At 51.2% G+C, this 21,238-nt stretch overlaps 7 protein-coding genes across 7 annotated transcripts; 4 read left to right on the top strand and 3 right to left on the bottom strand.

Moving 5' to 3' along the window:
• Window positions 1-387: 387 nt before the first annotated feature.
• VTN77DRAFT_5316 (uncharacterized protein) lies at window positions 388-1,782 on the top strand (the record flags this gene model as incomplete). The annotated part of the gene is made up of 1 exon (XM_069421472.1): window positions 388-1,782. The coding sequence occupies one exon, from the start codon at window positions 388-390 to the stop codon at window positions 1,780-1,782; it is 1,395 nt and encodes a 464-aa protein (XP_069276954.1).
• Window positions 1,783-2,499: 717 nt separating this feature from the next.
• VTN77DRAFT_5315 (uncharacterized protein) lies at window positions 2,500-4,749 on the bottom strand (the record flags this gene model as incomplete). Its single annotated transcript, XM_069421471.1, has 3 exons — window positions 2,500-3,491; window positions 3,542-4,186; window positions 4,242-4,749. 3 exons carry the CDS (start codon window positions 4,747-4,749, stop codon window positions 2,500-2,502), a joined length of 2,145 nt encoding a protein of 714 aa, XP_069276953.1.
• An 878-nt stretch (window positions 4,750-5,627) lies between these two features.
• Window positions 5,628-6,970, bottom strand: VTN77DRAFT_5314 (uncharacterized protein; the record flags this gene model as incomplete). The annotated part of the gene is made up of 4 exons (XM_069421470.1): window positions 5,628-5,748; window positions 5,807-6,263; window positions 6,318-6,704; window positions 6,754-6,970. 4 exons carry the CDS (start codon window positions 6,968-6,970, stop codon window positions 5,628-5,630), a joined length of 1,182 nt encoding a protein of 393 aa, XP_069276952.1.
• Window positions 6,971-8,146: 1,176 nt separating this feature from the next.
• Window positions 8,147-9,708, top strand: VTN77DRAFT_5313 (uncharacterized protein; the record flags this gene model as incomplete). Its single annotated transcript, XM_069421469.1, has 5 exons — window positions 8,147-8,270; window positions 8,327-8,383; window positions 8,449-8,788; window positions 8,850-9,290; window positions 9,354-9,708. The coding sequence occupies 5 exons, from the start codon at window positions 8,147-8,149 to the stop codon at window positions 9,706-9,708; spliced, it is 1,317 nt and encodes a 438-aa protein (XP_069276951.1).
• Window positions 9,709-10,568: 860 nt separating this feature from the next.
• VTN77DRAFT_5312 (uncharacterized protein) lies at window positions 10,569-11,512 on the top strand (the record flags this gene model as incomplete). Its single annotated transcript, XM_069421468.1, has 3 exons — window positions 10,569-10,587; window positions 10,675-10,745; window positions 10,808-11,512. The coding sequence occupies 3 exons, from the start codon at window positions 10,569-10,571 to the stop codon at window positions 11,510-11,512; spliced, it is 795 nt and encodes a 264-aa protein (XP_069276950.1).
• Window positions 11,513-14,562: 3,050 nt separating this feature from the next.
• Window positions 14,563-15,581, bottom strand: VTN77DRAFT_5311 (uncharacterized protein; the record flags this gene model as incomplete). The annotated part of the gene is made up of 5 exons (XM_069421467.1): window positions 14,563-14,919; window positions 14,982-15,069; window positions 15,141-15,415; window positions 15,485-15,496; window positions 15,564-15,581. 5 exons carry the CDS (start codon window positions 15,579-15,581, stop codon window positions 14,563-14,565), a joined length of 750 nt encoding a protein of 249 aa, XP_069276949.1.
• Window positions 15,582-17,942: 2,361 nt separating this feature from the next.
• On the top strand, window positions 17,943-21,210 carry VTN77DRAFT_5310 (uncharacterized protein; the record flags this gene model as incomplete). Its single annotated transcript, XM_069421466.1, has 5 exons — window positions 17,943-18,060; window positions 18,143-18,300; window positions 18,368-20,683; window positions 20,734-21,056; window positions 21,117-21,210. The coding sequence occupies 5 exons, from the start codon at window positions 17,943-17,945 to the stop codon at window positions 21,208-21,210; spliced, it is 3,009 nt and encodes a 1,002-aa protein (XP_069276948.1).
• Between the last annotated feature and the right edge of the window lie 28 nt (window positions 21,211-21,238).

The following is a 21,238-nucleotide window of genomic DNA, read 5'->3' as shown; positions in this document are numbered from 1 at the left end:
GTCATGTCATCTAGATTTGTCAGGTTGGACTTCCGTTGACGGAATCTCCAATATACCTGGAATATATATTTGATATAACTGGTATAGATAGTGTGCTCCATCAGGTCCGTTTGATGAGGGTAGAGTCTACCTCCGTTCTTCATGAGAATGACATGAAAAATGCCCTTCCCGTTACAATAAACTCGCTAAATTTCTCAATCAATCCTGGTCCTTGGTCTGTGTCCTCATTAGCGTCGATCAGGATCAATGAGGTCATGTGACAGAGTGGAGAACAACCAATCTCCTCCGGTTGCGTCAGGTCTCAACATCAGCAATACTTTCCAGGTCCATTGTTTGCATGGACCCCAATTGCTAGGAGAGGAGGAGTTGCGATTTGTTTTCTGCACCATGAAGGTTTCAGTCGTATCATCTCTCCTCCTCCTCCTCCTCCTCCTCCTGGCCGGTACTACCACTGCCAGTGTCTTGGGGAAATCTCCGCACCCCGCATCTCCGCCCAGTCAGTCACAACAGCAGCTGCAACCACAACAACAGCCCTTGCAAGTGGCAAAGGAGGATGCAAGCTCGTCTGCTGCAGACAAGCACGATCTGAAACGCATCATTGATCAATCTCCGTTGCTTTCGTTCCATCGGGATATTGTCGAGATCGTATCGATCTCCGGAAATGAGGCCGATGTGGGAGAATTTATCATCCAATTCCTGCAGGAGCGCGATTTCAAGGTCGAGAAGCAGGTGATCAAGGAGGTTGAAAGCGATGACGATGCGGAGAAGAAACCGCGCTTCAATATTTACGCGTATCCCGCGTCGAGTCCTGCTCCTCCAAAGATCCTCCTGACAAGTCACATTGATACGGTCCCCCCGTTTATTCCCTACTCCCTGGATTTGCCGGTTGGTAGAAATGGACGAGATGATATCCTGATCTCCGGTCGTGGTTCCGTCGATGCCAAAGCCAGTGTTGCTGCCCAGGTCTTTGCCGTCCTCGAGTACCTGCAGACCGACCCCGATGCGTCGCTGGGCCTTCTCTTTGTTGTCGGGGAGGAAAGAGGTGGAACGGGGATGAAATGGTTTTCACAGTCGCCCCTCAACACGTCGCCGCCGTCATTCCACACCGTGATCTTTGGCGAACCCACTGACCTGGCCCTGGTAGCGGGCCACAAGGGAGTGCTGGGCTTCACGGTCATTGCCAAGGGTCAGGCCGCCCATTCGGGGTATCCCTGGCTCGGTAGTAGCGCCGTGTCTGCCATTCTGCCCGCGTTGGCGAGGCTCGATCAACTGGGGGACATCCCGGTGGAGGAGGGCGGTCTGCCTTCGAGCGAGAAACTCGGCAAGACGACGCTGAACATTGGACATGTGGTCGGAGGCGTGGCGCCGAATGTGGTGCCTGCGTCTGCGTACGCCGAGGTTATCGTGCGTCTGGCGGTTGCAGACGTGGACCTGGTCAAGGAGCTCATCGTCAAGGCGGTGGATGATGCTACAGGCGGTAATGAGAATGTCACCGTGGAATTTATCGACAATGGGACGGAATCCCCGCCTGTTGACTTTGATACTGATGTGGAAGGGTTCAACGTGACGACGGTGAACTACGGGACCGATGCTTTTCACCTGCACCTGCATGAGGGGTCTGGTGGGAGCCGACATGGTCGTGTTCGACGGTATCTGTACGGGCCGGGCAATATCTTTGTCGCGCACGGAGACCACGAGGGGCTGCCGGTGTGGCAAATTGAGGAGGCTGTTCGGGGGTACAAGAAGCTGATTGATGCGGCGATCGAAAGAAACAAAGAATAAACAGCAGCGGAATTGATCATCCACTGTATAAGTATATATCATGACATGAGCCTTTATTTTTAATCCCTCAAACCTGCTGTTGCTGTGGAGTGGCTACTGGCCATATCGCATTGATTCTCTCATGACAGGAGGAAGAGTATATGCCTACCTCCTAGGACCAGATGGACATAGAAAGAAAGCGAGATACCTACGTAGGTCTACACTATATCACGAACATACCTAAGTTGAGGATACTTTCCTACCATCCAATCATTATGATAAGCCACTCAAAATCACTGATCAAATTCCAAGGACAAAAAATCAAACCAGACCGCACTTCACTCTCTCCTGTTTAAGATAGAGGTTTGAATTGTATGTACTACATTATAGTAAGTACGTGTACTGTATCCCATGATGCCCTCTCTGATTAACTTATTTACAGAAACAAGGACAAGGATATTAAGGACCATGGATCAACGCATCAACGCCAGAGATGTCGATCACGAGAAAGTGCTTTTGGATCAAGAAAAAAAAGGATGCAGAAAACCAGAATCAACCAGAAATCAATTAAAAATGGGCGCTCTTCCCCAACTTCCAAGGATGTATAACGTCATATGTATATACAGAAACAGACAGAAAACTTTGGCAAAGCGCATGGCAAAAATCCAAACCAACCCTTGCAAGCCACAAGCCAGGAAAAGTCAACAAGCCTGAGCTACCTATTTATATTCTATCCTGTTACAGATCTTTCTGCCGGGGCTTCCTCTCCCACCTCGTTTTCAGATCCCCGCCGAGCTTGAACCGAGGCAGCGGATGAGCCTCCGTATTGAAGACCGTCTCCTCCAGCGGGATAAAGTCGCGATCGGAGAAGAGCAGGTACAGGTACTTCAGAGTCTCGGCCAGCCAGAAACTCTCCATGTTGTCCCGCACGATGGGCGGGATGATGTTGGCGTTGGAAAGGGAGGTGAATCCAATAATGCGGGAGTGCGTTTTCTTGACGTCGTCGTCGGGTCCATCAGTCGTGGATGGATGCTCGTCCGTCTCGACGACGGAAGTGTGTTTCACGAACGATTTGAACATCTCCCACCCCCAGTGTCGATATGTCTCGTCGCCTGTGATGCGGTACATATAGAACAGAGACTCCGCCGTCTCCGGGCGCTGCAGATTATGTACATCCTGCGCGTGGATGTCGATATCCTGTTTCCACAAGGGCGTCTCGTCTTCAGTCGCATCCAAAGGTTGCGAGATCAGTTCGAGCTCCTTCTGCTTGTACGAGTCCTGTTTGCCCTTATCCCCCTGGATTAGGGTTGAGTCCGGAAATAGATCCGCCATCATCTGCGGCGGATCGTCGACCCGGAAATACGTGATCTCCGGCGCGAGACCGGTGGCCGTCGCCAGATATGTGGCCCAGCATGTCTTCATTAACTCCTTCGCGAGCAGGATCTCCTCGTCCTGCCGCCGGCCCCAGTCGGGCGACTTCTTCGCCACTGACAATGGCAACCCACCAGTTGCGCCCAGTGCAATCGTCCCTGGCAGAAAACACACAAGGTGGTCCATCTTGGGAAGAAGCGGTCGATGAAGGCCATCAGGTCTTTCGGCCAGCACCGTCAACTGCGCGTGTTTGGTGTAGGTGATCAGGTGCCTACAAATGCCCGTCAAGGCTTCATCCCACATTTCCTTGTATATTGGCTCCTCCTTGGACGTCTGCAAGTACTGTTTGATGAGGTATTCTGAAACAATTAGTACAAATCACGAGCTTCAAACAAGGAAAATAACACACCATAATATGAATCTCCTCTACTACCCAGTCGGATGTATTGTCCACGGAATTGGCCCGTATCCGGATAGATGTAAATCGGAAGCAGGCCATCTTCCCTCTCTTGATCATCAACGACCTTCATTACCTTTTCCACCGCCTCCCAGTATTCCGCCTCCCCAGTCAGTTTGGCGAGGTACTTGAACTCCAGCTGCACCGAGGTGGCTTCCGCCGTCGACGAGGCACCACCATCCGCGTGTGACGGGATTCCGCCTGAGGTATTCAGGTTCACACTTGCGTAGGGAATCCCAGAAGGGGATTCAAACGCACCGAGCAGTCGGTCTGCTAGATCGGCTGCCTTCTCAATATAGAGGTCCTCGCCGGGGGCTCCAGCATCATCATCGCTGATCGGCGCCAATTGTGGGTATGTGGTAGACAGATAATGAGCAGAAAGCAGCCCACCAAGCATGCGAATGGTGGTCTCGAAGGTGCTGACGTCGTGGTCTTGATTATACCGTAACGAATTGTGTATCCACTGACGGGCGCGTTGGACCTGCGAAGTGAGATTCATGATCATCATCGTATCGAGTGCGTCGACAATCATCCACCCCATGCCGTCTTCAATCATATGCCGTCCTTTCTTCGAGATCGGCCGATACTCGTCGTAACCTACGTAGTCAGTCAGAATCTGAATGGACATCCCGTATTTTGTGTGTCTACCTACCCCAACCATATTTCTCATATCCGTCCCAGCTGACCACAAACGCGTCTTTTACCTTCTCTCTCCTGGCTTCCCAGTCGATTCGCTTTGATCTTGCGGTCCCCTTCTCGGCCTCCGAGTCCAGGCTTTGCACCCAGTTCCATAACTCTTCGCCTGTCGCGGTGCTCGGCCTGATATTTCTTACATTTCCCCAGCCACCCAACCACACCCATATAAAGGTGATTACGAACAGACCAAAAATCACGTACAGGACCTGCCTCTGCACTCGTTTTGGCGCCGTGCGCCGTGGCGCAAAGTAAGGTTTATCCTTATACATTGGCAGGTCACGAGTGCCGCCGAAGAAGGAGCTCAGTTTGCTCGCGCCGCTGCCACCGCTATTTTCGGATTTGGCGAACCCATATCCCCCGAGACTACCGTTGCTCTTTGTAGCGGAAGGGCGCCAGTAGCTATCTTCGAGGGGCCGTTGGGAGGAGGAAAAGGAAGGGATACTCTGAGTTGGCTGAAACGACATGGCCGCTGGGCTCCCCCTTTTCCTCGCTCCCGGTTCAGGAGAGGATGAGATCTGTTATAAGCGCTCTCAATCTGTCAAAGATTCTATCCAATATCCGTAGACCGCGTCCAAGTTCTGTCGTGATTGCAAGAAGTGCTCCAAATATTTTACCGGACGAATTCTAATCGAATCGCAGGCGGGGAAGGAGAGGCGATGCAAGGAGAATAAGCTATATCTGCATTCAAAGAGAATGTCAGTTCACGAACTGTTTGCTTGAGAAGGCAGAGGGAGAACGCGCAGTCCAAACCTCCAGTGTCCGCAATGGAGATACTGACCAACTGAACAAGATTTCCCACGCTAATTCTCCAGATTGCAGCTTCATCCCCAAACCCCAAAAAACGCAGGGGATAAAAAGCGTCCTCGATATTCGGTTCGTTAAGAGATCAGCTGGCTCAGACGTGTGCTATGTCGCCGGGGTACAAGCATTGGACTTGTTCACCGCGGGGACGGCCTCGGAGCGCGCTTGGCTGGCGTGCAGGGATGCGGAGCGTATTGACTTCTATCGCATAAAAAACAATGTAATATAGAGGAGCCGCTCATCGAGACGGCCAGGCAGATCTATCAACCCTTTGGTGGGTTAAAGATTGGTCTGGGGGTGAGAGGAAGATCTTGTTACGTGGTCGTAAAGTCGCCGCAGTGTCCGGTGCTGCGATCCGCCCCGTCACGGCGACTCGCTTGGCCAGACGATCATTGCCTTTCAGCTACATTACAACAGACCAAGTCCCAGCACTTTCCCATGGTCAATTACTCTCCGACATTGCTGTCTATGTAATTTACATAAATCGGATCAAATCCAGCCAAGGGATTCATAAATAACGTGGCAAAACATGTCATGACGATCACAGTTTCTGGTACTCCAGCTTTCCCTCCAGCTTCTTTGCTTCTGCAACCTTGCGAACAGCCTTATTAAAGTCGTCTTGATTGATCGCATCCCGCTCATCCTTAATGGCGAAAAAACCCCTAAAACACATCAACGTTAGTGAATGCATCACTCTGGAAAAATAGGGCAAGACCATACGCTTCAGTCACAACGTTCCGCAGATCAGCTCCGTTGAGACCATCACTCATCTTGACAATACTCTCAAAGTCAATTTCTCCCTCCGTCCTGACGGTGCTGGCGTGGATCTTCAGAATTTCCAGCCGGCCAACTTCGTTCGGTAGCGGAATCTCGATCTTACGATCCAGTCGACCGGCACGAAGGAGCGCTGGGTCGAGTGTGTCCGGTCGATTCGTGGCCATGATGATCTTTGTCTTTCCGAGATAGTCGAACCCATCCAGCTGGTTGAGCAGTTCCATCAACGTCCTTTGGATTTCACGGTCAGCCGAGGTTCCCTCCGAGAACCGGCGCCCTCCGATCGCATCAATCTCGTCCATGAAGATGATACAGGGCTCGTGTTCTTTTGCGTATCCAAACATCTCTCGTATTAATCGTGCAGATTCACCAATGTACTTGTCGACGATAGCAGATGAGACCACTAGAAGCATCATTAGTAACGTGACCAGTAGAAATCGGCCAAGTCCACTCCTACCCTTCAGGAAGTTCGTTTCCAATGAGCTGGCTACAGCTCTTGCGAGTAGTGTTTTCCCTGTGCCAGGAGGCCCATAAAGCAGTACTCCCTTTGGGGGTTTGATCCCCACCCGTTGGAAGAGTTCCGGATTCTTCAGGGGCAGCTCGATCACCTCTCGTAGTTCTCTGATCTGCTCATTCAGACCACCAATGCCAGCAAAGCTGACTTGACCCGGATCTTCTAGGGACATGTTGTACACCAAGGGGTCGACCTCGCGGGGCAGCATCCGCATGATCGTGAGCGTCGTCATATCAAGGGCGACACGAGTGCCTTGCTTCAATTTCGACTTATCAACCTTGGAGCGACATCCTACGACATATCTGGGACCAGACGATGCCTTGACAATGACTACTTGGATTAGCTTGCCATTCCTTGCGAGTAAGGCCAAGAGACTCACATCGTTCCTCATCGAGCTGCTTCAGCACCTCCCCAATGATCTGGCCGACACTCTGAAGGGCCTTGATATTCTCCTCTGTGACATCATATTCTTTCTGGAGATCTTTAATGCCCATGCGCAATGATTTTAACTTTGCCTCCCATTCTCGCAACTCCAGCAGACTCCTCTTGTAATCTTCGAGGGCCTGCTCCCTCTCGGGGTCATTGGCACCGTTCATGATGAGGAAGGGACGGAGGACAGACAGACGTGATGAAAGTAGAAATCGTCTAGAAGGATAGGAGGGGAAGAGGAATTACAAATACTGGCCAGAAAGATGGTCAAGGATGAAGAGGGAGGTTTGTGTATGCGCTGTCAAAGGGAGCTTCCTGGAGCTCCCGTTTGGTTTGGTCCGCTGGCTGCCCTCACTTCCTCCGCTGACGAAGGTGAACGATGCCTGATATCACGTGACTTTTGAAATCTGCCCAGTATGATTAAGTAATACGGAAATGAGATGCACGGACCATACCGATTCTGGGTAATATCATGTGACCGAAACAAAATGGTGCAAACCTTCCTCCATATTAATCAGGCATCTACTTGATGCCCCACGATCAAGGCATCACCAGTCTCTCCGCATCTCTCCGATGGAGAGGCGGGAGATCTCGCTGGGCGAGGATATTTGACACGGCCCAAAGGGTTCATCGCCACCAGATAAATTCTTGGAATGCATCCGAGAAGGCCTATTGCCCCACAATGAACTCAGGTCAACATTGTCGACCATGGGAAATTCGGGGAAGAGCGGTACCTTGGCCGTCGCATGGAGTGTGCGGGCTGTTGGTGTTCCGAAAGAGCTTGCTATATAGTTGAGAGGCAGAGCCCCTCTGTCCCGAGGTATAGATGTATTCGTCTTAATTCATTCTATTTTCATGTCATTCTGCTACTAGGAGGCTCACTACAGCGCTCAATTCAAACCCTGTCGCTCTAGCTGCTGCTCATATAAAAGTAAGTGCACGATACAAACATACAATGTCAATTACACCTCTGAGATCATTACCCCGCCATCCCACCTCAGTCGTATGACCCCTCCTTTTAGCAAAATATAAACATACCATGACATCTATATCACACTTCGTTGGATGGCTTGGCCAAAATTTCTATAATCAGTTCAGACAGCAAGCCATCAGGCAATCACCATTCTGGTTGTTCAATTGACGGTATTGGTCGCGTCACGTTGCGTGTTTCAGTGACCTCTCTTTTTGGGTCGTCGGTGAAGTTCCCGCGCTTTAGTCGCTCTCGCCAACAGCCTTTTCCTATATCATATTACCGCATCATCTTCTTCCTGTTTCTCTGCCAAAAATTCCTGAATACACAATCTCTTTTTCTCTTCACAGTTGACTAAAACAATCTTGTCAGAATGCCTATTACCAAGATCCACGCTCGCTCTGTCTACGACTCGCGAGGCAACCCCACCGTCGAGGTGGACGTTGTCACCGAGACCGGTCTGCACCGTGCCATTGTTCCGTCCGGAGCCTCTACCGGTTCGTCAACCTCGAGGACATACTTCCTTGTCATACGCTGACGAATGACCTGACAGGCCAGCACGAGGCTCACGAGCTGCGTGATGGAGACAAGTCCAAGTGGGGTGGAAAGGGTGAGTCCGGAGGAGAGATGAGGATGATATCCATAAGGAATACACCTGACCAGCGTCGTATATAGGTGTCTTGAAGGCCGTTCAGAATGTCAACGAGATCATTGGGCCGGCCATCATCAAGGAGAACATTGACGTCAAGGATCAGAGCAAGGTTGATGAATTCCTCATCAAGCTGGATGGAACGGCCAACAAGAGCAAGCTGGGTGCCAATGCCATCCTCGGTGTCAGCTTGGCTATCGCTAAGGCCGGTGCGGCCGCGAAGGGCGTCCCCCTCTACACCCACATCTCCGATCTTGCCGGAACCAAGAAGCCCTATGTCTTGCCTGTTCCTTTCCAGAACGTGCTCAACGGTGGTTCTCACGCCGGTGGCCGCCTCGCTTTCCAGGAGTTCATGATTGTTCCAGAGTAAGTCAAGGAACAGGATGTGGTTCATTGGTTGATTGACGGGTTGGCTGATTTTGGATAGCACCGCTCCCACTTTCTCTGAGGCTCTCCGTCAGGGTGCTGAGGTCTACCATAAGCTGAAGGCCCTTGCCAAGAAGAAGTACGGCCAGTCGGCTGGTAACGTCGGTGACGAGGGTGGTGTTGCCCCCGACATTCAGACTGCTGAGGAGGCCCTGGACTTGATCACCGAGGCGATCGACCAGGCTGGCTACACTGGCAAGATTCACATCGCCATGGACGTTGCCTCCAGCGAGTTCTACAAGCCCGACGTCAAGAAATACGACCTTGACTTCAAGAACCCTGACAGTGACCCCTCCAAGTGGCTCACTTATGAGCAGCTGGCCGATCTGTACAAGAGCCTCGCCAGCAAGTACCCCATCGTCAGCATTGAGGACCCCTTCGCTGAAGATGACTGGGAGGCTTGGAGCTACTTCTTCAAGACCTCTAACTTCCAGATTGTTGGGTAAGTGGCTGAATTTGGATGTCACACCTGCTCGGAGCACTTTTTCGCTGACGGGAGCACCAGTGACGACTTGACCGTGACCAACCCCCTGCGCATCAAGAAGGCCGTTGAGCTCAAGTCTTGCAACGCTCTACTCCTGAAGGTCAACCAGATCGGCACCCTGACCGAGGCGATTCAGGCGGCCAAGGACTCGTACGCTGCCGGCTGGGGTGTCATGGTTTCGCACCGTTCTGGAGAGACCGAGGATGTGACGATTGCCGACATTGTCGTGGGTCTGCGATCCGGACAGATCAAGACCGGCGCTCCTGCTCGTTCTGAGCGTCTGGCCAAGCTCAACCAGATCCTCCGTATTGAAGAGGAGCTGGGTGACAAGGCTGTCTACGCGGGCAGCAACTTCCGCAACGCTGTGAACCTGTGATTGCCCTGATGACAGGCAACTTACAAAACGAACAGCGGAGGCCATGGCCCCAGGAGCCAAAGAAGTGGACCCGGTATAGGAAAGGAAGCCACTTATTTCGTCCTCTTCCATCAATTAATTAACTAATTACCTTTGGACACGAAGATACGATCAGAGATGACACATGTGAACAACTAGGATATAGCAGATGGTGAAAATATATGCCACTCTATCCTATCCTCAGGAATACTCTGGCATCAGTTCAGCATCCATGGTCGAAAGATTTAGTAATAAAAAGATAGCCCTTTTGCTCCAATAAAACGTCAGTAGACGGGAATGAAAATTGATCAATCTAGTAGGAGGTACGTAGGTATAGTCAATTGTGTGTAAGAACCCCAGATCGAACGTCTTTCCCGGCCCTCATTTTTGACGCGATTCGCTTAGAAGAGTTATTTTACGATTTCGACACGTTATAAGGCAACAGCCCTGTCAAGATGACGTATGACTTTGGGCATCCATGATCACCATCCAACAGGAAATCGTCGTGCTGATTAGATTAGGCCTTGTTTCAGTCAGACTCGACTCTGGCCTCCTGTCGTGGTCTTTGGGGCCAGCGAAGCGGACTCCGTATAGTCGACTCACGTGACTGTACCCCTCTCTCCGCCACTCACAGGCCGTCCCCTCCATTTGCATTTGCATTTGGGCCCGCTGAGGCTGTGATACTTCACCTACCACAGAAAAAATTACCTACTCCCCTTCTGTCCCCAGACCAGACACGCCTCGATCGTGGCATACCTGCCCCGACCATCCTTTCGCCTTCCAACTCTTTTCTGCATCGATCGAGACGACTGTAGAGATAGGCTCGTCCGTTCCGTCCCGACATGGCGCCTTCAAAGTGGGGTGTGTATTATCCTGTTCCTGATCGCACGGAGTGTTACTCGTGTTTTGACGGAAGGACTGGTTGCTAACGTTCGACTGATTGAATAGATGACGAGGAAGAGTCCTCGCCCCCTCCGATCGCTCCCCGACGCAAGTTTGACGACGAAGAGGAGGATGAAGTAAGCTGGCACCTCAGACATGCTATGTCCCCACGAGAATTTCAACTAACGCATGTCTCTAGGTTCTCGACTCATGGGACGCTGCGGAAGACTCCGAGGCCGAGCGGAAAAAAGCTGCCGCTGCCGCTGCTGCCAAGGCAAAGGCCGAGGCCGAGGCTGCCGCAAAGAAGAAGAGCCGGGCTCAGCGGATAGAGGAGCACAAGCAAGATCGGAGGCGGCGTGCGCAGGAAACCGAGGAGACGAGCAGTGAAGAGGAGGACGAGTACGAGCGAAAGGCACGGTTACGTCGGACGGAGAAGGACGCCGACCTCAAGCACGCCGAGGACCTCTTCGGGGACATTGATCTGAACCGGAATCGGGGCACCAACAAGGCCGTCGTGGTCGGCGACGCCTCGGATCCGACCAAGGCGATCGACCTCTCCGCCATGCCGCTCTTCAAGCCCCAGACCAAGGACCAGTTCACGACGCTGACCAACACGCTGATCCCGCTGCTGACGGCCAACTCGAAGAAGCCTCAGTACTCGCTCTGGGCGCCTGAATTCTGCAAGCAGCTGGTGAAAGACCTCAACAGCGCCGAGGTCAAGAAGGTCGCCAGCGCTCTGACGACGCTCAGCAACGAGAAGATGCGCGAGGAGCGTGCCGCGGACAAGGGCACCAAGAAGACCAAGGCGGCCAAGACGAAAGCTTCTCTCGTTACGACCCGAGATGACAAGCTCGACATGACCGCCTACGACGGGGATGACTTGGACGATGATGATTTCATGTAGATGGAAGAAGTCAGTGCAGTCGCCTGAGTTTTTTTATCCTTCCCCGAAAAAAGCCGTCCTTTTCTGCTTCCTTCCTTTTCTGGTCCTTTTGTCTTATGGGCATCACATCACATCATTGGTCTTTTCTCTTCCTTTTTTTGCTTTCTCATAGAATCCCATCCATATTATCTTAGGTATATGTGGTGTATGTGTGTGTGGGACACGAAGCTAATTCCAGGTCTTTGGGGGGTCCCGAATGGTTTTTTATAACTTCTGTTATAAAAATTCACCTTTTGCATTTTTCCCCCTTTATTCTCCCTTTCTCTTAAGACCATGAATGGTCTTTTACTTTATATTCTCCGATGTGTGTATGTACTGTAAATCGGCGCTGCCGTTCGAAGCGGCTTAAATGTTCATTGATGCATCACCTGCTAACTTCATTTACCTACTACCTACGTCCTATACCTACCTTCCTACTTATTTACCGCATAAACGGTAATAATGGATGCAGTCACTCAGTATCATAGCGAATTCATTTATTGTTTCTTTCCTTCCTTTCCTTGCCATGGCCATACAAGACACAGCCTCCGCCGAGCGTGGTCAAGATTTGCCCTGTATCAACGTACAGGAATCTAGATTTCGACGTCAGTTGGGGTGGGGTGAGGAGGATTCAGCGTCGACCAGAGAGCTGGTGAGCATACAATCAGGTAGATTACAGGACAATATCTCACTCACCCAAAAACATATATATTGGAGGGCCGACCCTGGGCATCCTTGATAGTGTGTTGACGTCATAGATAGCACTCATACTGGTGGGATAAAGATGGATTCATCAGAGCTGCTGACAGGAATGAGCAGTCATAGGGCCATTGATCTGTAACAGGCCCTCTCTGAGGATAACATTTGGTGGTGCATTCTGCTCGACAACGAGATGCCTTCTCCAGTGTGTTGTCAGTATGCCCTGGCCTGTTTGACACACGCCGTGGACAAAATCACTGTATAGATCGAGACCCACTGAGTGATCTCGGGATCATCGTTTCCTGCACGTATGGCTGGCTCCTGGAACTTCGAAGCATGTTCAGAAAAGTGAGAACGAAAAAAAGAGCAAGACATCGCTCGGCAGTCATGCTCTATGGGAAGAGCAAAACCGTGTCCAAGAGCGTGTTACCACTGCATTTGTCCAGGATGCTCTTTCCCCAGGGTATCAATTATCCGAAGGATGAAGAACTGTTTTGTGTAACAAACACAACATCACAGTTTCAACGGAACGAAACTCGCAATGGGATTGTCTCCTCTTCACAATACTCTTGTCTTGCCGTTGCTACCCGCATACCATCTTCTCCAGCAGACAGGGGTCTTTTATTTTCTTCCTCAGGCCAGATCACTGTCCCATTTTTGCAAAGAGAGGCTAACTGCCTGTATCCAGGGTATATCCTGGTTCAGTATGCAATGCAAGTTTGGTAACAAATGAGCAAGGATATATTGTTTACACATACGTGGACATTACTGGGATTGATTGTCCGATCTCACCAGTTCTGAACCCACGAGGAAAGCTTTCGATCCGGAAGGCTTCTGTTGGACAGGAGATCATGTCCGCCGGATGGTTCAAGATACTACATCGAGGGACGCATCTCAGCAGACTGGCATCTTCCATTCTCCAATTGAATTCTCATAAATGGAATGACTGACATGATCTTCTGCAGTTATTCGATTCAATGGCTACAAAGCCAGAACAGTCATGCTCGTAGCCGTATCTGTATTCCGAGAGACGGAGCAAAGCCATTACCTAGAGAAGAAGTTAAGATGAACCAAGCAGAAAAAGGGAACCAGCAGTCAGTCAGTCAGTCCATCGGGGGAGGATATGGGTGGTGCTGGACTGGGCTGGGACCCAGGATTGAAAGACAAGAAAAGAAAAGAAGACCGGCCTGGATTGATTGTATAGAGACAACTACTCCGGGTTTGAGGAGAACTGAAAAACACTGAGGTGAGAAAGAGAGTTGAAATGGAATCTCGGGTAGGTATTAGGTTGCTGTTTCCTCTTTTTGTATTGGAAGTACGCGTTCCCTCCTTCTTTCCCTTTTCGTAGTTTCGGATGCAATGCCATCATCCAACGGGGATCACACAAGGAAGGTGGTTTTATACCCGCCTTAGGCAGGTACCTTGATGGTTGGCAAATAATACTTCGATCTTTTTTTCCCCCTCTTACCTATAAGATTGTGGACCTTTCATCTTCGTCAAAAATGATATTTCTTTAGAATAGAGTAGGTAGATAGATATATCGATCACATCCACTCAACATACCGGAGACAACTACGAGGGGGAAAAAGTCGGGCTCCCGTTTAAAGTCAGCCTGCCCTGCGCAATATGATCCACTCCACGATGAGTGATTGATAGTTTAATATTCTTTTTTATCAGGGACAGGGAGGGACCCTTGGATTTCGAGTTTATTCTGCTAAAGCAGGCAGAAATAAGTCTCGGGGAGACTGAACATAGGGGGATACACAGAACAGGAGCCCGGGGGGATAGATGAGGGGATCACAATAGGGGGTGTGAGAGACTAAGGACTGAGTGGTTTAGAACAACAAAAGCTAAGACAAAGATAATGCTGGTGCTAGAACGACATCAGAACTCCTTTCGCCCTCCAGGATTCTTTAACCTCAACATTGCACATCTCCTATTTGTAGCAATCACCATGGGGCCAGGGAATATGAGGATCCTAACTTCACATGTGCATTTGGTTAGGAGATCGCGAACCACCAAAGCTACTTGTGCCTCCTGACAAGAGAGTTCAAGCGACGAGGAAAAGAAAGAGTAGCAAGAGGGAAAAGAGTTTGAAAGCAGCAATCCTGCACCAGCCCAGGTTTCGCTCTCCAAATATCAAACTCCGCCATCCAACTACAGGCCCGACAATGGAAGACATGTGCCGGTTCAAACAATCGCATGGTCAATAAACAGGCTTTCATAATGAATCTCCAGGAAGAAGAGAAAAAAGCTGATAAAGGGCGTCCAAATCGAGTGCACAGATAGGACCGCATAGCCTTTGGCGATTGATGACAGTTGCTTCTCAGCATCTACGACTCAGTCGGGGCAGCAGCCTCCTCGGTCTTCTCCTCCGCAGGAGCAGCGGCTTCACCCTCAGCGGGCTTGTCCTCCTTGGGCTCGGGAGCCTCGGGCTCACCACCGTCGGAGGAGGTCCACAGAGTGAGGTTGTCACGCAGCAACTGCATGATGAGAGTGCTGTCGCGGTACGACTCTTCGGAGAGAGAGTCGAGCTCGGCAATGGCGTCATCGAAGGCCTGCTTGGCAAGATGGCATGCACGGTCGGGGGAGTTCAGGATCTCGTAGTAGAACACGGAGAAGTTCAGGGCGAGACCAAGGCGGATGGGGTGAGTAGGGGTGAGTTCGGTCTGGGCGACATCGGTAGCATTCTGACAGGGGAAAATTTGACCGCGTTAGCCAGAGAAAACAGTGATTGTGTAGAGCGACACACCTTGTACGCTTCATGAGCGGCAGTAGCGGCGGCCTTGCGCTTCTGGCCAGAGGCGAATTCAGCGAGGTAACGGTGGTAGTCACCCTTCCTGTAAACGAGGCAGTTAGTACTGGAAGCCAAGAAAAGAGCAGAGCTGGTTTCTTTCGCTCCCCCACATACATCTTGAAATAGAAGACCTTGGACTCGCCGCCCTCGGCCTTGGGGATGAGAGAGTTGTCCAGGACTTCCAGGACATCCTGGCAGACCTTCTCCAGCTCATTCTCGATCTTCTGACGGTATTCGCGGATGATGGCGACGTGCTTCTCAGAGCCCTTGGACTCCTCCTTCTGCTCGATCGAGGAGATGATACGCCAGGAGGCACGGCGGGTGCCGACCACGTTCTTGTAGGCGACAGACAGGAGGTTGCGCTCATCCACAGAGAGTTCACCATTCAACTAAGCGAGTGTTAATTAACCGGGGAATGATGATGGAAGGGGGACTGAACGAGTGAGGGGTTCTCGTACGTTGGCAACTTCCTATAAGAAGGGTCAGTCAGATCCAGGATCTCAGGGATAAGCGCGTCAACAGTATTGGAGGACTCACCTTCATGTACGTGACCATCTCTGTAGGAGGATAGACAGATCAGCATGCCACCAAAGTCTTTATGGATTGCTCACGCGTCTTACCATCATAGCGCTCGGCCTGTTCACAGAGCCTCGCGAGGAAAGTCTTGCTTTATGCATGTGAGCAGGAGACTGCCAGTGGGTCAGGAACAACAGCATTACCTCTCGCGCTACAAGCAGAAAATATAGTCAGTAAGCATGTTATGACAACCATGTGCGTGTCGCGACCATGTGTGAGGAAGAGCGTGGCTGCGGCGTGTGTGCCGTACGACTGAGGAGGGGCTCTTGCTTGTACAGTACATACCTCAGAACTCATTGTGAATGGTTCGATGGGATAGGCGTGTTCAAAGAAACTGTAGGTGTTGAGTATGAGGATGCGTCGATGGAGGAGTAAAGGACGTTGGGGACAGAGGAGAAGAGATAAAGTCGGACGGAGAAAATCAGCAGAGCGACTGATGCGATCTTCAGGCTGGTTGTTGAGTGATGAAGCGCTGAGGTGACGGACAGGCTTAAGTTAGGCTCTTAGCGAGTCCAAGCGCGCGGGCGGGTTTGGGGTGTTTGGGCTTCTGCCTGTCCGCCGTTTAGGATGGTCGACTCAACAGGCAATCGACCAAACGACCTCTATTTACTATTTATTTCGTGTCTACCTCTACGGAGTACCCTCTCTCATGATGGGTTTGTCTTAAACATGGCTCCCTTTTGTTTTCTCTCGCCGCTTGGGGTGCCCAACAAGTTACCCATTCAGGGAGGCACCATTTCGGTTGTGGGTTCCCATAGAGCCAGCCTATTTCTCTACAAACCCAATCAACCTGGAATATTAATAATGCCCAACATCCTCAGAAGTCTTCCCTTTTTTTGCTTTCTACGATTATAAGAGCGCTTTGGGGTTGCTCATTTCTATCACGATACTCCGTAGTCCAGACTCCGTACGGAGTAACATGAATAGGAGGATGGGTACCCACAGGCGCATCACTTGACAGGAGATCCGCTTATGGAGTACTCCGTATAAGGTGTAAACTGTTGAGTCAACTTCCCAGTTTCTTAGGAATCATACTTCTGTATCAGCCTTGCTATATCAGCCTTGTTTGATAATTTGGATGATGCAGGCTGATACCGTGAAAGGCTCCGCCTGGTCACATATCAATTCGTATTAGGGCGTCAAAAATTTCTTTACCCTTACCCAGTCAAGCCAAAAGAGGAGTAAATATCGAACAGCTGGAATATACCAGATAAGGGCCAGAAAACCGCTGCGTCCTGGAAATGGCTAGACATACTCCTAGTAGATTTTACTGCTAAAACCCGATTTACGCTCTCTCTGGTGTCACTGCCAAAGCACGAGGAAAATTTTGATATAGTCCTCCGTAACTACGCCGAGTGATTGTCGACGCGCGCTTAATGGGCCTGGGCCTGCTGCTGATCCCCTGCATGGCCGCCGGACTGATGGACAGGATGGTGGACAAAGCGTTGAAAACTTGAACCGTGCTGGTTACTAAGGAAAGCTTAACATTGGAATCTTGCAGCAACGTCCTAAACTCGAGTCTCGCTTTCTTCTCTTTAGGACCATACGAGTACAGTAACGAGACTGCGTTGGATCCTACAGGGTACAGTCTGAAGATAAGGAAAAGAATATCCCATCGTTGCGACAAAACCACTTCTGGACGGTACAATGAATGTGAAAGGGTGAGGAATCAAAAATCATGGATCGACCACTTGCATATGCTTCATGACTTCATCTTCGTTCTTGCGATGAAGAGCCCCCGGAATCGCAGTCCGACTGGGAGCCAAAGCGGTCCCGAAAATGCTTCAAACTCAGAAGAGCGGTGGCTGGATCTGCGGTCTACCCTCACATGACCGGCACTCAACCAGTGGATGTCCTTAAGAATTTGGCCTGCAACTGCAAGAATAAATTAATTGATTAGATCGCCGAGGCGTGGCGGACCAGGGGATCCTAGCTAGGGAGGGAGGAGGCTACGGGAGGGCCTGCGATTGCCAATAATTTCATGGCAGAAAAGAACACGTTGAACATCCAGATTCCAGTATCAACAAGCTGTGGGGCGGCCTTTCGTGCTTTTCGTTCGCCTTGTCCTGTACAAGGGCTCCGCGTGCTGACAGTAATTAATATTATATAAAACAACCCTGCAATAACGATCTTTCTACCGGTCATTAAGGTCGAGGTGAGTACGTGCCGGATTCTAGACTGTTCGTTGTTCGGCCTTGGTTGGTCCGCACCGAGAGCTAAACAAATACCACTGCCGCCCGGCGTTCATGTATCGTTATCAACGCGGGTAGAGGCGGTCTTTTTCGACTCTTGTCCTCTTTTCCTTTTGCTACAACGGCCCTAGGCCTGTCTGCAGCAACCATGGAGTGTTCGTTCGCATACTCCCCTGCGGAGGTGTTACAGCATTTCCAAGTTACCGAGGAAGCCGGGCTGTCGCAGGAGCAGGTCTTGCAGTCGAGACAAAAGTACGGGTCGAATGGTAAGCTAGCCTCAAGCAATGCTCGTTTTCTGGGAGATGAACAGGAATCGATCGGTGCTGACATGTCCTTTGACTCAACCAGCTCTTGCAGAAGAGGAAGCCACGCCACTATGGAAACTCGTCCTCGAGCAATTCCAGGACCAACTGGTCTTAATCCTCCTTGCGTCTGCCACAGTATCTTTTGTGCTGGCGCTGTTTGAGGAGGGAGAGGACTGGACTGCATTTGTAGACCCGATAGTGGTATGTTTTGTCTTGATCTTCGAGATTTCTCCCTCCGATCAGTTGCTGACGGCACCATGCGAATTAGATCTTGACCATCTTGATCCTCAATGCCATCGTCGGTGTGTCTCAGGAAAGCAGGGCGGAGAAGGCAATTGCCGCTCTCCAGGAATATTCTGCCAACGAAGCCAAGGTGATTCGCAATGGTACGCTACAACGAATCAAGGCGGAGGAACTGGTTCCGGGAGATATCATCACTGTGGCCGTGGGTGATCGCGTTCCGGCGGACTGCAGATTGCTCTCCATCCAGAGCAACAGCTTCCGTGTCGACCAGGCCATCTTGACGGGTGAGAGTGAAAGTGTGAGCAAGGACACCCGGATTGTCAAGGACCGTCAGGCAGTCAAGCAGGACCAGACCAACATGCTCTTCTCGGGAACCACCGTTGTGACCGGTCATGCTACGGCAATTGTCGTCCTGACTGGTGCCTCGACCGCAATTGGAGGAATCCACGAGAGCATCACCTCCCAGATCTCGGAACCCACGCCTCTCAAGCAGAAGCTGAATGATTTTGGTGACATGCTCGCCAAGGTGATCACAGTTATTTGCGTCCTCGTATGGCTGATCAACATTGAGCACTTCAACGATCCGTCTCACGGCGGCTGGGCGAAAGGTGCGATCTACTATCTCAAGATCGCCGTGTCTCTGGGTGTGGCGGCCATTCCTGAAGGTCTGGCGGTCGTCATCACCACTTGCCTGGCCCTTGGAACCCGCAAAATGGCTGCAAAGAACGCTGTGGTCCGGTCTCTTCCCTCCGTTGAAACCCTTGGAAGCTGCAGCGTCATCTGTTCTGACAAGACGGGCACTTTAACCACGAATCAAATGAGTGTCGAAAAGATTGTTTATCTGGACAGCTCAGGACACGGTCTGGAGGAAATCGACGTCGAGGGCACTACGTTTGCTCCGGAGGGCCGGTTGAAGCAGAAGGGAAAAGTTTTGGAGAACCTTGCTTTTTCATCGTCAACCATCAGGGAGATGACTGAAGTTCTAGCCCTTTGCAATGAAGCTAGGGTGTCCTACGATGAAAAGACTGGGTCTTACTCATGTATCGGTGAGCCTACAGAAGGCGCCTTACGGGTCCTCGTGGAGAAGATCGGAACGGATGATCCTGCTGTCAACCAGAGTCTTAAAACCCTGCCTCCGTCAGAAAGGCTCCATGCGGCCAGCAAGTACTACGAAACCCGTCTGCCGTTGAAGGCGACGTATGAATTCTCGCGGGACCGGAAAAGCATGTCTGTCCTGGTCGGTGAGGGGAAAGAACAGAAGCTTCTCGTCAAAGGTGCTCCGGAATCCATTCTGGAGCGCTGCTCACATGTGCTCCTGGGTGCGGACGGACCGCGCGTGCCTCTCACTCAAACCCATATCGACCTGATCTCCGAAGAGGTGGTCGAATACGGCAACCGGGGCCTTCGTGTGATTGCGGTCGCCAGCATCAAGGACGTCGCTGCCAACCCACTGTTGCGCACTGCCAAAACATCGGAGGAATACGCCCAGGTCGAACGGGACATGACTCTGATTGGCCTCGTCGGTATGCTTGATCCTCCCCGGCCTGAAGTTGCCAGTTCCATTCGCAAATGCCGCGAAGCCGGCATTCGGGTCATTGTCATCACGGGAGACAACCGCAACACCGCCGAGTCCATTTGCCGACAGATCGGTGTCTTTGGTCCGAATGAGGATCTCCAAGGGAAGAGTTTCACTGGTAGAGAGTTTGATGGTCTGACGGAGAGTGAGCAGCTCGAGGCGGTCAAGACCGCGTCCCTGTTCTCTCGAACGGAGCCGGCGCACAAGTCGAGACTGGTCGACCTCCTGCAGTCGTTGGGACATGTTGTGGCCATGACCGGTGATGGCGTCAACGACGCTCCAGCCCTGAAGAAAGCGGACATCGGTGTGGCCATGGGGACTGGAACCGATGTGGCCAAACTTGCTGCGGATATGGTGCTCGCCGATGACAACTTTGCTACGATCGAGAGTGCGGTCGAGGAAGGCCGGTCGATCTACAGTAACACGCAGCAGTTCATTCGGTACCTGATCTCCTCCAACATCGGTGAAGTGGTGTCGATTTTCTTGACGGCCGCCTTAGGGTTGCCCGAAGCGTTGATCCCCGTGCAGCTGCTTTGGGTGAACCTCGTCACTGACGGCTTACCGGCGACTGCTCTGTCCTTCAACCCTCCTGACCACGACGTGATGAGACGGCCTCCGCGGAAGCGCGACGAGGCGCTTGTTGGGAGATGGCTCTTTTTCCGGTACCTGGTCATTGGAACGTATGTTGGGGCGGCGACTGTTTTTGGATATGTGTGGTGGTTCATGTTCAACCCGGAGGGTCCTCAAATTTCGTTCTGGCAACTGGTATGTCGCTCATGAAATATCCGAGAAGACTTATATACTGACTTTACTAGTCTCATTTCCACAAGTGCGCTACAGAGTTCCCGGAAATCGGATGCGAGATGTTCTCGAACGAGATGTCGAGGTCCGCCTCGACGGTCTCTCTGTCCATTCTTGTGGTGATTGAGATGTTCAATGCCATGAACGCGCTCTCGTCGAGCGAGTCTCTGCTGAGCTTCCCGCTGTGGAACAACATGATGCTGGTGTACGCGATCATTCTGTCGATGACGCTACACTTTGCCATCTTGTACATTCCGTTTTTGCAGAGCTTGTTTTCTATTCTTCCGTTGAATTGGAACGAATGGAAGGCAGTCCTAGCGATCAGCTCGCCAGTCATGTAAGTGACTACGACTTACCCTGTCGTTTTTAACCATTCTCTAACAAAAATCTTCCGTAGTGTCATCGACGAAGTTCTGAAATATATAGAACGGCGTCTCTACGATCAACGTGTGCCTGTCCAACCCCCGAATGGTAAAGCCAAAAAGGCATGATGCTAGCAAAATGCAATTCCCGTCACGA

The sequence above is a fragment of the Rasamsonia byssochlamydoides genome, assembly GCF_041956645.1.
Source record: "Rasamsonia byssochlamydoides strain NRRL 3658 unplaced genomic scaffold VTN77scaffold_39, whole genome shotgun sequence".
NCBI lineage: Eukaryota > Fungi > Ascomycota > Eurotiomycetes > Eurotiales > Trichocomaceae > Rasamsonia > Rasamsonia byssochlamydoides.
The sequence above is the reverse complement of the archived record's forward strand: the minus strand, read 5'-3'. Positions and strand labels throughout refer to the sequence as shown.